At 37.6% G+C, this 12,972-nt stretch overlaps 1 protein-coding gene across 1 annotated transcript in view; it reads right to left on the reverse strand.

Annotated features, from left to right (window-relative positions):
• RUNX1T1 (RUNX1 partner transcriptional co-repressor 1) overlaps positions 1–12,972 on the reverse strand; it is a gene marked incomplete at its 5' end in the record, with an annotated part of 161,401 nt that overhangs the window by 42,626 nt on the left and 105,803 nt on the right. The window contains 2 exon segments of the mRNA XM_083359683.1: positions 357–607; positions 10,741–10,922. Of these exon segments, the coding sequence (XP_083215809.1) occupies positions 357–607; positions 10,741–10,922 (433 nt within the window).

Here is a 12,972-nt window from a genome sequence, read left to right on the forward strand (position 1 = left end):
CATTACAAAACAACAGGAAAAAAACGTACAACACAAAGACAAAGACCTCTTTATTTCTATAAGAAAAGTATTCCATTTTGTAGGGCAGAAAAGGCCTGCTCCTGACCAACAGCATTATGATCTAACATAATGAGGCTAAAGCTTCATTGTTCACTCAATAACTAGCACACTGACTGACGTATGAAAACGTGTACTGTCATGTAGGCCCCACACTTAATTGCATGAGCCCTACACTAAACAAGGAGGCAATGCAATTCATGAATGGTATTTTCAGACAAACACTGGGATTGAAATAATAACTGAAGTGTAGAGGTATGGAGGCTGAAGCCCCAGTTAAAAGGAAGAGCTTGGCTTACCCATAGGTCTGTTTCTGTCCCTGAGGTCCCTGTGGTTGGGGTGTCTGTAGGAGTCCCTGTAGTGGTGGGCAATGGCCATATCATCCAAACGGTAATGCTGAGGTGGAGGCGGAGTAGGGTGAGGCAGACCATTAGGCTGGTAAGACAAGCTGTTATTTGGACTGTACCGCTGGCCTGGGCTAATAGTGCACGGCCGCTTGCTTGGATGCTCTGAGTGCAAAGGCTCTCTGTCAAAGCCATTTTCTTTGGTTCTAGGGAAAAAAAGATACAAACGTTTGAGTAAAGAGTTTTTCCAAGCCACGAGGCAGTGCTGCTGCAAAAAAATTATTATTTTGCCTTCCCCAATTCCCCCCCCCCAAGAAGTAGGGAGCTAAAGTCCCAACATATGTGGAGGGTGTCAGCTTGGAAAAACTGCAGTACAGGTAGTCCTCAACTTACAGTAGTTCTCTTAGTGACCATTCAATGATACAACGGCACTGAAAAAAAATGACTTATGATCATTTTTCTACACTTATGACCGTTGCAGCATCCCCATGGTCACATGATTTATATTTGGTTGCTTGACAATTGACTCACATTTATGACAGTTGCAGTGCCCCAGGGTCATGTGATCACCTTTTGCAACCTTCTGATAAGCAAAGTCAAGGGGGAAACCAGATTCACTTGACAATCATATTATTAATTGAACTGTAGTGATTCACTTAACAAATGTGACCAAAAAAAGTTGCAGAATGGGGCAAAACCCACTTAGCAAATTGTATATATATGAATAAATTAATGGTGTTTGCAACAGAAACAACTCAGAGAGGTAGCAGTCTTATATTTGTTACTTTAACCAAATGTCATTATTTTTGCCTTCTGTTGCTCAGTGTAATGTATCTTTTGATTTAGTTTCTTGCTAGCCCTGCAAGCAATGACAGCCTGTTTGGTTTAAGTCAGTGCCTTCAAACCATTGTTAAACAATTTGTCTTAGTTTGATTTTCTCTGGTATAAGAGGGAAGAAGAAGAGAGGAAAACAACTGGGCTTTCAAGAGTCTGTTATTTATAGCCTTTATCAATAGAGTACTAATGTTTCTTGCAAGTTTGATCACGACCTTTCCCACTTTGGCTGATAATGTAAGTGAAAGCATGGGAAAACCACACAGTAGAAAGTAAGCCACCAGATCACTTGTAGGTTGGACATTCTTAACTCAGGAACTGCCTGTATAATCATTTTTAATATAAAAACCTTGGCAAATCAGGAAAAATCTGTTTATTTCTATATCTATAGTGTACATCAAGGAACCAAGATTTTGCATAGTCTTGTGTTTACATTTCAAATATTTTACAGATGCATTTTAGAAACTCCATACTCAAAAGACCACTTGTAAATATCTATGTTTGTATAGTAGCAATTAAAGCAGAGGTTGAAATGAGGTTTTTTTTCCAATATGGAGGGACAGACAAACCAAAAGTAGAGTTGTAAGAAAAATGTTACAACTGTACATAACCGTACTTTTGAGACAATCATGCTAATTTTTCAAATTGGACTCTTTCAAACATAAGAACCTCTTGCAAAAGCACATTGATCACTTTATGTACTTTTTAAAATTTATTGCATGAGATTGCTAATATATAGAAAATGATCTTCTTCCTTGATAAACCTACCAATGGTAGTAGAAATGGACAAAAAACACTTATCTACTTATAAGGAAAATAAAATCTTAAGTTTTATGACAGAAGATACCAAATTTTAAAACTGTATATTTTATTGGATTGTTTTGGAGAGGTGGAGCAACCAACTGAAAAATTGGCATTGGCTTATAAAGCTGTAATGCAAATATTTTTGACAAGAGTTTAGAAATAGGGAAACATATCTGAATCTTAACATTTAAGTGACTGTTTTGATCAGTGTATTCCATTTTAAATTGGTTCAATAAAAACAGAATCATGAAGTTGGAAGGTCATCTTATTACAACACCTCAGTTGATGTAGGATCTACTAAAGCATTTAATACAGATGATTATCCAGCCTCAGTATGAAGACTGCCAATGAAGAAATGTATCACCTTATAAGGCAGAGGTCCCCAACCTTTTGGGCACCAGGGACTGGTTTCATGGAGAGAGCTTTTCCATGGACCAGAGGGTGCGTTGTTTTATGTGCTACCTGCATCCCGCGGATAGGGCTTTGTTTGTTTGTGCGGACTGGTACTGGTCCACAAACTGGGGGTTGGAGACCCGTTATAAGGAAATCCATTCAATTCTTTTACCAACATCAAAATCCTCCCAATATCTAGCTGAAATCGGCTTCTCTGTATTTTCAGCTATTGATTCTATTCCTCTTTTCTCAGACAACAGAGAACACATAACAAGACACGTTCCTTCTTTACATGACTACTTTTACATAACTAAAACCTAGTTCCTTCTAGGATTTGGTTTTGAGTCCCCTTTACAATTTGGCTAGCTCTTCTATTTATTTGCCATTGTTGATGTTTTGTGATGCCCAGAATCAAATACAGTATTCCAGGTAGGGTCTATCTAAAAAAAGAGATGATTGCTTTCCATGAACTGGACTCCATGCTCCTATTAATACATGCCAAAATAACACTTGCTTTTATAGAAGCTGCATCACAACTTGTTTACGATATTTAGATCTTTTTCTCATTTTCCCATTCCCATCTATCCCATATTTTACTATGAACAGGGACTGAACCTAAGACTATCTGTAAATAGTACAAGTCTTACTTATTTCTGAGCACATACTAGCTATTTTATTTATTCAATTTTTCTGCTGCCCATATCTCCTTCAAGGTGAATCTTGATGACTTACAAGTTCAAGATCAAAAACACAACATGCACAATTACCATTTCAAAGAACAAAAATTTTGAAAAATGCAAGGGGAAAAGAGGTTATTAGCTACTGGCTGGGCTTGAGACAGGGATGAAAAAATGGGTGAGAGAAAAATAATCTTCACAAGTCAAGTGCAACTATTGTTCACTGAGCAAGATGAGTAGAATACAAGTGTCACTCATAAGATTGGAGGTTATATAATGGTCCACAATGCCAAACTAACTGCTTCTGTCTATTAATTTCCAACTAAGAAATTAAGTCTGGTGATAGTTCACTTTAACTATATTGGAAAAGCTAATGCAATATAATCTAGCTCCCAAAACTGAAAACCAAAATAATTCCTCCTAATGAGACCTAGAGAGGCAAGGGTCCCCTTCAGAACAAAAGCATATGACATATAGTAAAACAAAGATGGTATATATAAATGCAGATTTTTAAAAATGCACAAATATGAGCTCTTCATTTTGGAAAACATACACATTTTCTGTACGGCCTGAAAAAAAAAGAGTTGTATATATACATATACAGATTTATATGCACACATACATATATCTGTATCTATTTCTCACTTTGTTTCTAATGCACCATGCACAATTACATGCACATATAATATACCATACACAATTATTAAAAATGTGTTGTCTCCTCAGGTGTCATTCTCTTCTCTCATTCAGTGACTGATGGCTTCCAGTGTTATTACAGAAACAGATTGATCTTTTTAATGAGCTCATTTAATAGACTCCAAAATCTCACCGTGGCTGCTCATCCATGTCAGACCATATGCACCAAGAAAACATTCACTGAGAGCTCTGCTGTCAGCCTGTTTCATAAAGCTTTACATACAGCAGAACTGGGCATATAGCTAAAAAGCAAGAAGATAGAAAATGAATATACAGACAAGATGCTAAAAGTGATATATAAATAAATAAATAAATAAATAAATAAATAAATAAATAAACAAACAAACAAACAAAGAAAGAAAGAAAGAAAGAAAGAAAGAAAGAGAAATAGAAAGAAAGGAGTTGTATATATTTGCAGTACTTCAGGCTAATTCTGCGACTGCCAGGAGTTTGATTCTGACCGATTTAAAGTTGACTTGGTCTTTCATCTTTCCAAGGTTGGTAAACTGAGGACCCTATAAAATTGGTAAATTGACTTTATAGAGTCGATAAACTGACTCTATAAACCTCTTAGATAGGGCTGTAAAGCACTATGAAGCGGTATATATGTCTAAGTCAGGGGTCGGCAACCTTAAACACTCAAAGAGCCACTTGGACCCATTTCCCAGAGGAAAAAAAAAACTGGAATCTGCAAAACCCGTGTGCGTGAGGAGGGGATCTTGATTGAAGAATTTAATTGAAAAGAAACAGAGGCTGCTGTGCATGAACTCTCTCTCTCTCCCTCTCTTTCTCTCCCTCCCTCTCTCTCTCTCTCTCTCCCCCCCCCTCTCTCTCCCTCTCTCTGATCTTCTGCTCACCTGGCAAGCTGGCTTCACACTGTTCTCGGACAAGCTGACACACATTCTTATTGGGCTGGCTCTCCTGCCCTTGAGAGCTGCTGCTTTCTGTCGCTTCCTGCTTCCTGTGGAGACACAGCAAAGGCAGGAGCCCCATCCAATAAGCTTGTCGGCTTTTCGGAGAACAGTGTGAGGCCACTCTATTTTTTACACATGGGGAGAGAGAGAGAGGGGGGGGAGGGGGAGAGAAGGGAAACGCAAGTGTATCTCTCTGTCTCTGCAAATGGCGGAGGATGACTGGGAGCCGCAGAAGAAGGCTGAAAGAGCTGCATGCAGCTCCAGAGCCAAGGATTGCCGACCCGTGGTCTAAGTGCTATTGCTATTGCTATCTTTCAAGCAATTCTAGATCAATTTTAAACTCTTGTTTAAAATTCAAACAAGAAATGCAGCGGTTTTTTTTTCTATTTTCACTGAAAACATAGCATTATATCAAAGTCACAAATACCAAGAGAATGTAAAGGGAGGTAATAAACACAGATCCACTGTAAAATACTTTGTGCTTATAATGTATTAAACTGCCAAAAAACAGAACAAAGCAAAACTAAATCTGGCCTCAGCCAAAAGACTGCAAGTTGAATAAAATTCCTTCTTTATAATGTTCTTACATTGCTTTCAGAAGAACAGGAGCATTCTTGAAAGCAAGTAGCTGCTTCAGGATGCCAAATTTACTTCTATTCATGAAGATAATCATTGTAGGACTCTATGTAAAAACCTTAATATAGGAAAAACTAACTTTCAAAATAGCCTGGAGCTAGAACTGATAGCTCATAAAACAATGTTCCAGCAATTTCAAGATGATAATATGATACTGGTATTTTTATCTTCAGTATCCATTCTAATTGTTTTATTCTTCTCTATTTGACCATACAACCAAGATATAGAAGGCATAATAGTCTCTGACTTGTGACTGCAATTGAGACCAGAATCTCATTCATTGAGTAAAGTGGGCATGAAGTAAGATGTTTTGCTCAAGAACCGCAATCTTGGCATTTCCGCTTGTGGTTGTTAAGTGATTGCTTGGGTCATTAAGTGGATGCAGCAAAAAAAAGTTGTCTGCCAGTTCAGCTTCACTCCATGTGTAGAGGAGAACTGCACTGGCAAGCTGTAGGAATGGAGCTCAGATCTTCTGTTTCTCCATCTCATCTTCTTTCCATGCACAGAAGAAAGCTGTTCCATGTTCTGGATCTGAGCTCCATTTCTCTACCCCATTAGGGGAATTCAACTCCCTTCAGTAGGCAGCTCTTTCAGCCACTCCCAGAGACAAGAGGCAAGCAACAATAGGTTACAACCTTTCCTATCACCTTCCCCATTGACTTTCTGGAGAAGCTGACAGAGAAGACTGCAAATAGTGATCACATGATTGTGGGATGCTTGGCAATCAGTCATAAGTATGAACATGAGTACAATCATGTGACTGTAGAGTGGTGTTGTGGTGAAACGTTTTGCAGTGCTATGGCCAGAAGTGCTTTACAGGTCATAAAACACCCTTTCAAAGGCTGTTGTAATTTTGGTTATTAAATTATTGATTATAAGGCAAGGACTTCCTATAACGGTAGCAACAAATTCTAGGTTATATTATCTGTATATTCTTCTCCTTTGAAAATGTAGAAATAGCTCAAATGTCATTTTTTTAAACAATTTGATACCTAGCATACTGTGAGGAAAGTACTTCTGATAGTGTTTGTTCAGTTTCTTTGCTGAACAAGGTCTTTGCCATGATGACCTTGAACAATAAATTTGACTTATAAAATCTTGAGCAAAAGTCTATTTGTTCAAAATACCATTTAGAATTTTCAGCAACTTTTTTCAAAACCTACAAGAGACTGCAGTTGATTCTATGCTATATAAAGTATTCCTTTGGTTTGTTAAGGGCTTTCTTTGTCATAGAACGCTCAGAATGGAGTTCCGGCACCTTTTTTGGATGGAACCTTGTAGGGTAGGCAAGGTGGGTTGTATGACATGTGTGAGTTCCGGCACCTTTTTCTTTTACAAAAAAAGCACTGGTTAAAACATTTCTGATGATATGGAGAACTAAACAAACAGCAGTGCATTTATGTATATCTTATTCTTAATTCCTAACAATTCTGTCTTCTCATGACATCCAAATGCAATCATTCTAGTTAAGGTTATAGTAGTTTTGTATTTGTTAAAATGAATCTGTGAGATTCATAAAGTAATGCTGTCATTGCAGAACAGAAATGAGAAATGAAATCAAAATTTATCTTGGTTGCCAATGAAATGAAAAGAAAATTGAAAAAAGAAGTCATATATGATACCATGTGGTAAGAATAATATTGTCACTGAATATTGTCACTTATACAAAAGCCTATGAGGATGGTCTGATACAGTTGATTGATCCGGATCCTCAAACTTCAGCACAGCCTCGAATATTTGGACCTCTGTAAAGTGATCTTCTGTTGTATGCCCGAGGTATAAATATTGTTGCTGCTTTGGCTATGGTACAATCTCTGATTCTAGTTGAATGAAAATGTTGCCTGCTTCTTTCACTAAGTACTTTAATCTCAGTGTGCATTAATATCCCATTAGCATTTCATCCTGGCTATATAAAATACTGTTAAAATGGTTATTTAACTGGATCACATATAATTATTACATTGTCTAAATAAAATCAGTTATTCTTCTAGATAATTCAATGGGCTTTGCTGACTGGTTCTCACATATTTTGGCTTCATGTTATACACAAAAGTAGTCAAATTAAAGAAGCTTTATCACCAAATAGTGTTTTAAAATAATCTTGCAGAGAAAGCTACAATCAACAAAATTAAGCAAGAAATTAGTAACAAACTACATGGCTTAAGAATCAGAGAAATTCAAATAATCAGAGAAACCAGTAGGGTTTATATCTACACTTAGATTAAGTCTGAAAGTCAAATGAACAATTAAAAGATACAGCTTTTAAAACCTTCTTATGACATGCTGATCTAGCAGTCTCAAACTCAGACTGTAATGAGTCCAGCTATTAGAGTTTGAGAGGATTTTCATACATCTCATGGATCAAAAGTGAAGAATATCACAACATATGTTTATAAACAGCAATGACTCCAAGGCATCTGCAGGATTACCTGCTTTAACCTATGCTGACCTATCAGAGGTGATCCTTGTGGGAAAATTGCTAGTGGTTCCCCATTTTTTTGAGATGAGAGAAGTGAGGCCAGAAAAAAAAGTTTTTAAAACATTTTATGGAACAGTTTTCACTAGAAATTGGATCTTGATCACTCATGATTATGATATTCAGAGAACAACTGAACTCTTTCATGGGGCTTTGAGTACTCAGTATATTTAAACTTTTATATTTACAGTATATTTATATTGCATTATTATTATTGATTTTCTTAGTATACTCTATATTTTATATGGATTTTGTTCAGGTTATTTTATTAGAGACAGTCTGCAGTTTAATGAGTTCTGTTCCCAAGGTCTATTCTTCAATTAAATTGTATGTAAGTTGGAACAGTAGTATTGTAAAAGTAGTATTGTATAATGAATTCGACCCATTGTGTATTTAACTTGAATCATTGTGTATTTAACACAAATTTTGCTACAATAGGCTCCTTTCTAAACTATGAGTCTTCCTTAAACTGGGGTGTTGTTAACCCAGGGACTTGCTGAACTTTGCATGATATGCACTATTGTAAGCCTCAGGAGGTCTAAAAGGATTTAGAAGCATGAAAATTTAATAAAACTAAATTTCACTTTTGCTATTTAAATGGTCTTTAACATCTGCCCTTTTTCTTTTCCATTTTCCTCCTTCCTTCCTTCCTTCCTTCCTTCCTTCCTTCCTTCCTTCCTTCCTTCCTTCCTTCCTTCCTTCCTTCCTTCCTTCCTTCCTTCCTTCCTTCCTTCCTTCCTTCCTTCCTTCCTTCCTTCCTTCCTTCCTTCCTTCCCTTCCCTTCCCTTCCTGCCTAGAGTTCTTGCTTTCTACTGTCTTTCCCACCCTTCCCTAGCAAAGAGACTTGTAGGCCAAGAGCACCCTTCCTCTTTGACTACTTCCTTCTTCTCTCTTTCAGGCAGCTCAACCTTCCTGCCCTGTCTTCTCTAGACAAGTCTTCATTCCTTGCCACCCTGCTCAAAAAGTGTGGTACTGCCCCAAATCACAACCTGCCATGGAGAAGTAGTGAGAATTTCTGCAGCCCAGCCAACTAGGTCTTACTGTGGTCAGGAGACATGCTGTGGTGACCCAAAACAAGCCAACAGGTCATCTTTGCTTGCTGTTGTTCTTGGAGCAGCAGTCTATGGGCCACCTAGCTGGTGGTCATTCAACTTATTTTATACAAGGCTGAACTTTGAGATCCTTGGTGGGCTAATGCCTCCTTAAGTAACACCAGCTGCCTGCAATTAGTGCAGGTTCGCATCCCACCAGGCTCAAGGTTGACTCAGCCTTCCATCCTTCCGAGGTAGGTAAAATGACGACCCAGATTGTTGGGGGCAATTAAGCTGACTTTGTAATAATGCCGCTTGCGGGTTGTGTGAAAGCCCTAATAAGCAGGCATATACATAGAATGAAGGCTACTGCTAAGCTTGTAAGCCTCCCTGAGTTTCGGAGAAGGGCGGGATATAAATGGAATTAAAATAAAAAATAAAATAAAAATATTACATGTACAAGATCTGGGATTTAAATATATTCAGCACACTTATCCAAATATGTCAAATACGAGAATCGTGCAGACCAAATATGAAATCAAGTATAGGAATCTTAGCACTAAATAATTACATTACTGTAATATTTTGACAAAAGGCAATTCTGTATATTTTCCCCCACATTCTGGATAGTTCAAGTTGCATATACTCTAATGGACTACACAGATACATTGGGAATAAAGAAGTGGAGCTTTTTGAGAGTATGATCATTCTTCAATGTGTTAATTGCAAATTAAATCACACCCAGTATGTTTACATAATTTGCAAAATAATATATAAATTACAGTTGAATTCAGTAATAATCCTACATATCACTGTTAGATTAGCTCTGATGTATAAACTGTGGGGTAATAATGACAATTGTGCCATTACTATAAGCTATTCCATAATCTATAAAAAGTGCTAAATCAAAATCCACTTTTTGTGCAACACATTTTTCTATCCACATGTGTCCAATAAAATGATGTAACAGACCCTCATTTTCTCTTTACAGTTCCCCTTCAAATATTTTGAAACAGCAGTCAAAGTGACTTAATGCATTGAAATCCCTTCTGCCAATTAAAGGCAGGAGGGGTAGTTTCACTCTAAGGGCTACATTTTCTGATTGTAGCTTTTTTATTCTATGCCAGTGTTAAACGAGGCCAAAGCTATATTCCATTCCCATCCATCAGTCTATTTTGCTTATGCTCATTGTGATGGGGGTTTCCCGATACTCCCATGTAACACCTCTACTTCGTGAGCTGCATTGGCTTCCGGTTGCCCTCCGGGTGAGATTCAAGGTGCTGGTGATGACCTATAAAGCCCTAAATGGCTTGGGTCCGGGATATTTGAGGGAACACCTGCTGCCAGCATCAAGCTCCCTTCGTCCAGTGTGCTCGCAGAGGGAGGGTCTTCTCAGGGTGCTGCCGGTAAAAGATTGCCGGCAGATAAAGGGAGGGCCTTTTCTGTGGGTGCGCCTGCCCTCTGGAACCAGCTGCCCGTGGAGCTCAGGACTGCCCCTGAGCTACGTTCATTCCGCCGGGACCTGAAGACTTGGCTCTTTGAGCTCTCTGGCCCAGGCTGAGAATTTTAACTGGGGTTTTATTTTCAGGGATAATTTATTCTTTTAACTGTCTTTTAACTTTGTATTTTGTATTGATGTGATTTTAAAATGCCCTGTAAACCGCCCTGAGTCCTTCGGGAAATGGTGGTATATAAATCTAATAAAATAAAATAAATTCATCCATCCTTACACACAGAAAGACATTCCATGCTTTTTGCTGGATGATGGAGATCTGTAGTATTTGTGCAGAGAAGGCATACTGTTGGGACAAAATTGACAAAAATCAACATTGCAAGGGAAGTTTACAGAGCATGGAAGAAATGCTCCTAAACATTTACCTGTCTGGAGTTCGCCTCTTCCCGTTTTCGTTCACATCGAGAAGCAGCTCTGAGGAGTCAACAGGTGAGGTGGTGCTGGCATCCAGAAGCAGCTGCTCATGCTGAGCGAGGTACTGGGCGGGATTTTGCTTGGCTAGCCTTGCACAATGTAGGAGCTCCCGCTGTAGCAGGGGCAAATTGGCCTGGAAGAACAGAAAAGGAGCAATATAACACATACCAGTGAATAGTCAGCCCTGCCACAAATCTATAGATCAAAAATGGAATGTTAGCCAGTTTTTCCTCAATTATGAAAAGGTGGCATATTATTTCCCACATGCGTAGACTAGGAATTCTGCAATGTCTAATCCCAAACACAACAGGAGGAAAGTAAGTCTGTGAAGGTTGAAGTCATAATCTTTTGCCCTAGTGTTAAATATTGATAACATTTTTAAATATATATATATTGCATCAAAACTGAACTATAGTTACAGTGCCAACAAACGATTTGGTAGCTTTGCTAATAATACAAAGCTTTGAATGGGGCTTTTCTAGAAAGGAGAGTGGAAAGCAAAACTCTCATGGCTAAGAAAAACATCACATGCTTTGCAATACTGAACAACAAAAATTCTTCTCTGTGACCATCTGGCCCTTCTCCAGCTGCAGTGTACAGCCTCAGGCATAAATAGGGTAAAGCACTGCAGTGTGATTGGGGGATGTGAAGATCTCTTTGAGAAGAACAGGATGGAAGGAGAGGAAAAAAAATGTATATACACACATATGCGTATACACACACACACACACACACACACACACACACACACAGAGAGAGAGAGAGAGAGAGAGAGAGAGAGAGAGTTGTTAAAAGGCAACTAAAACTTTCCCAATTATATCAAGAGGTGAAAATAATGAGAAGATTTGGTGCTGTTAACAGACTCCCCAATTCTTCAAAAATGGAGACTGGAGGGCTACTTCAATATGATATAACAACACAAGAATGCTTTGATGACCCTGAGGCAAAGAAGCGAAAAATGACATGGCAAAGGAAGAAAGCAAGAATAAGATTGAAGAAATAGGGACATTCTTAAGAGGTCTAAAATAGATAATACCAAAATAGACAAGATTGTACTTGGATTACGAGAGATTGTTTTGATGAGTCGATAAAAATGCTATTTAAAAAAAAAACACAGATGTATGAATACTAACATTGAAATATTGAGCTTTTTAAATGACATGGTTTAAGATGTGTATATGTTAAGAATGATAGAATGTAACTAATACACTTGGATGTAGTGACATGAAAGGATGTATTAAATGTTGAAACGGAAGAAATTTTGGTTAATTTTTAATATGTGGAAACTATAAATGAGAAATAAGAATATTATATTGTCCTCCTCCTCTTTCTCCTCCTTGCAATTGGTATTTATTTATTTATTTTATTTTATTTTAATTCCATTTATATCCCGCCCTTCTCCGAAGACTCAGGGCGGCTTACAAGCTTAGCAGTAGCCTTCATTCTATGTATATGCCTGCTTATTAGGGCTTTCACACACACACACCCAAGCGGCATTATTACAAAGTCAGCTTATTGCCCCCAACAATCTGGGTCCTCATTTTACCTCCCTCGGAAGGATGGAAGGCTGAGTCAACCTTGAGCCTGGTGGGATGCGAACCTGCACTAATTGCAGGCAGCTGGTGTTACTTAAGGAGGCATTAGCCCACTGCTCCTAATGACTACCATTTTAATATTGTACTACTAACATTGATATGGAAATGTGATAAATAAGAAGTGTATTTACCTTACTAGGTATTGGAGAAAATTGTGTAAAGGGAAAGGTGGTTATTTAGCAATATGAAGATGAGAAATTTTAAACGTTTAATTTTAATATCAATGTAAAATTAAAGCTGGAAAAATATAAAAGGTGTTTGAGGTTTTAAAGATGGAATGTTAAAATGTAAAATATACTGAAGTATTGACAAATATAAGAAAACTATTAAATGACTGATGGATAGCAATGAGAAGTATGTTAATTTAGATAAGAGATAATTTGTATTAAAGGAAACAAGAGAGAGGAAGTATTGGTTACAATAATTTGGAGATTTGTAATAATATGTATTTGTCTGAAATGGAATTATTGTAACCCAGACACCACGTTGCTTTTTTAAAGATACGATTGTAATATTGGAAAACTAATAATAAAAAAAACTTTCCCTATGATCTTAAAAGACTCACAGAACTTTTGTAATTTTCTGCCT

The sequence above is a fragment of the Vipera ursinii genome (assembly GCF_947247035.1).
Source record: "Vipera ursinii genome assembly, chromosome: 3".
In the NCBI taxonomy this organism is placed as follows: domain Eukaryota; kingdom Metazoa; phylum Chordata; class Lepidosauria; order Squamata; family Viperidae; genus Vipera; species Vipera ursinii.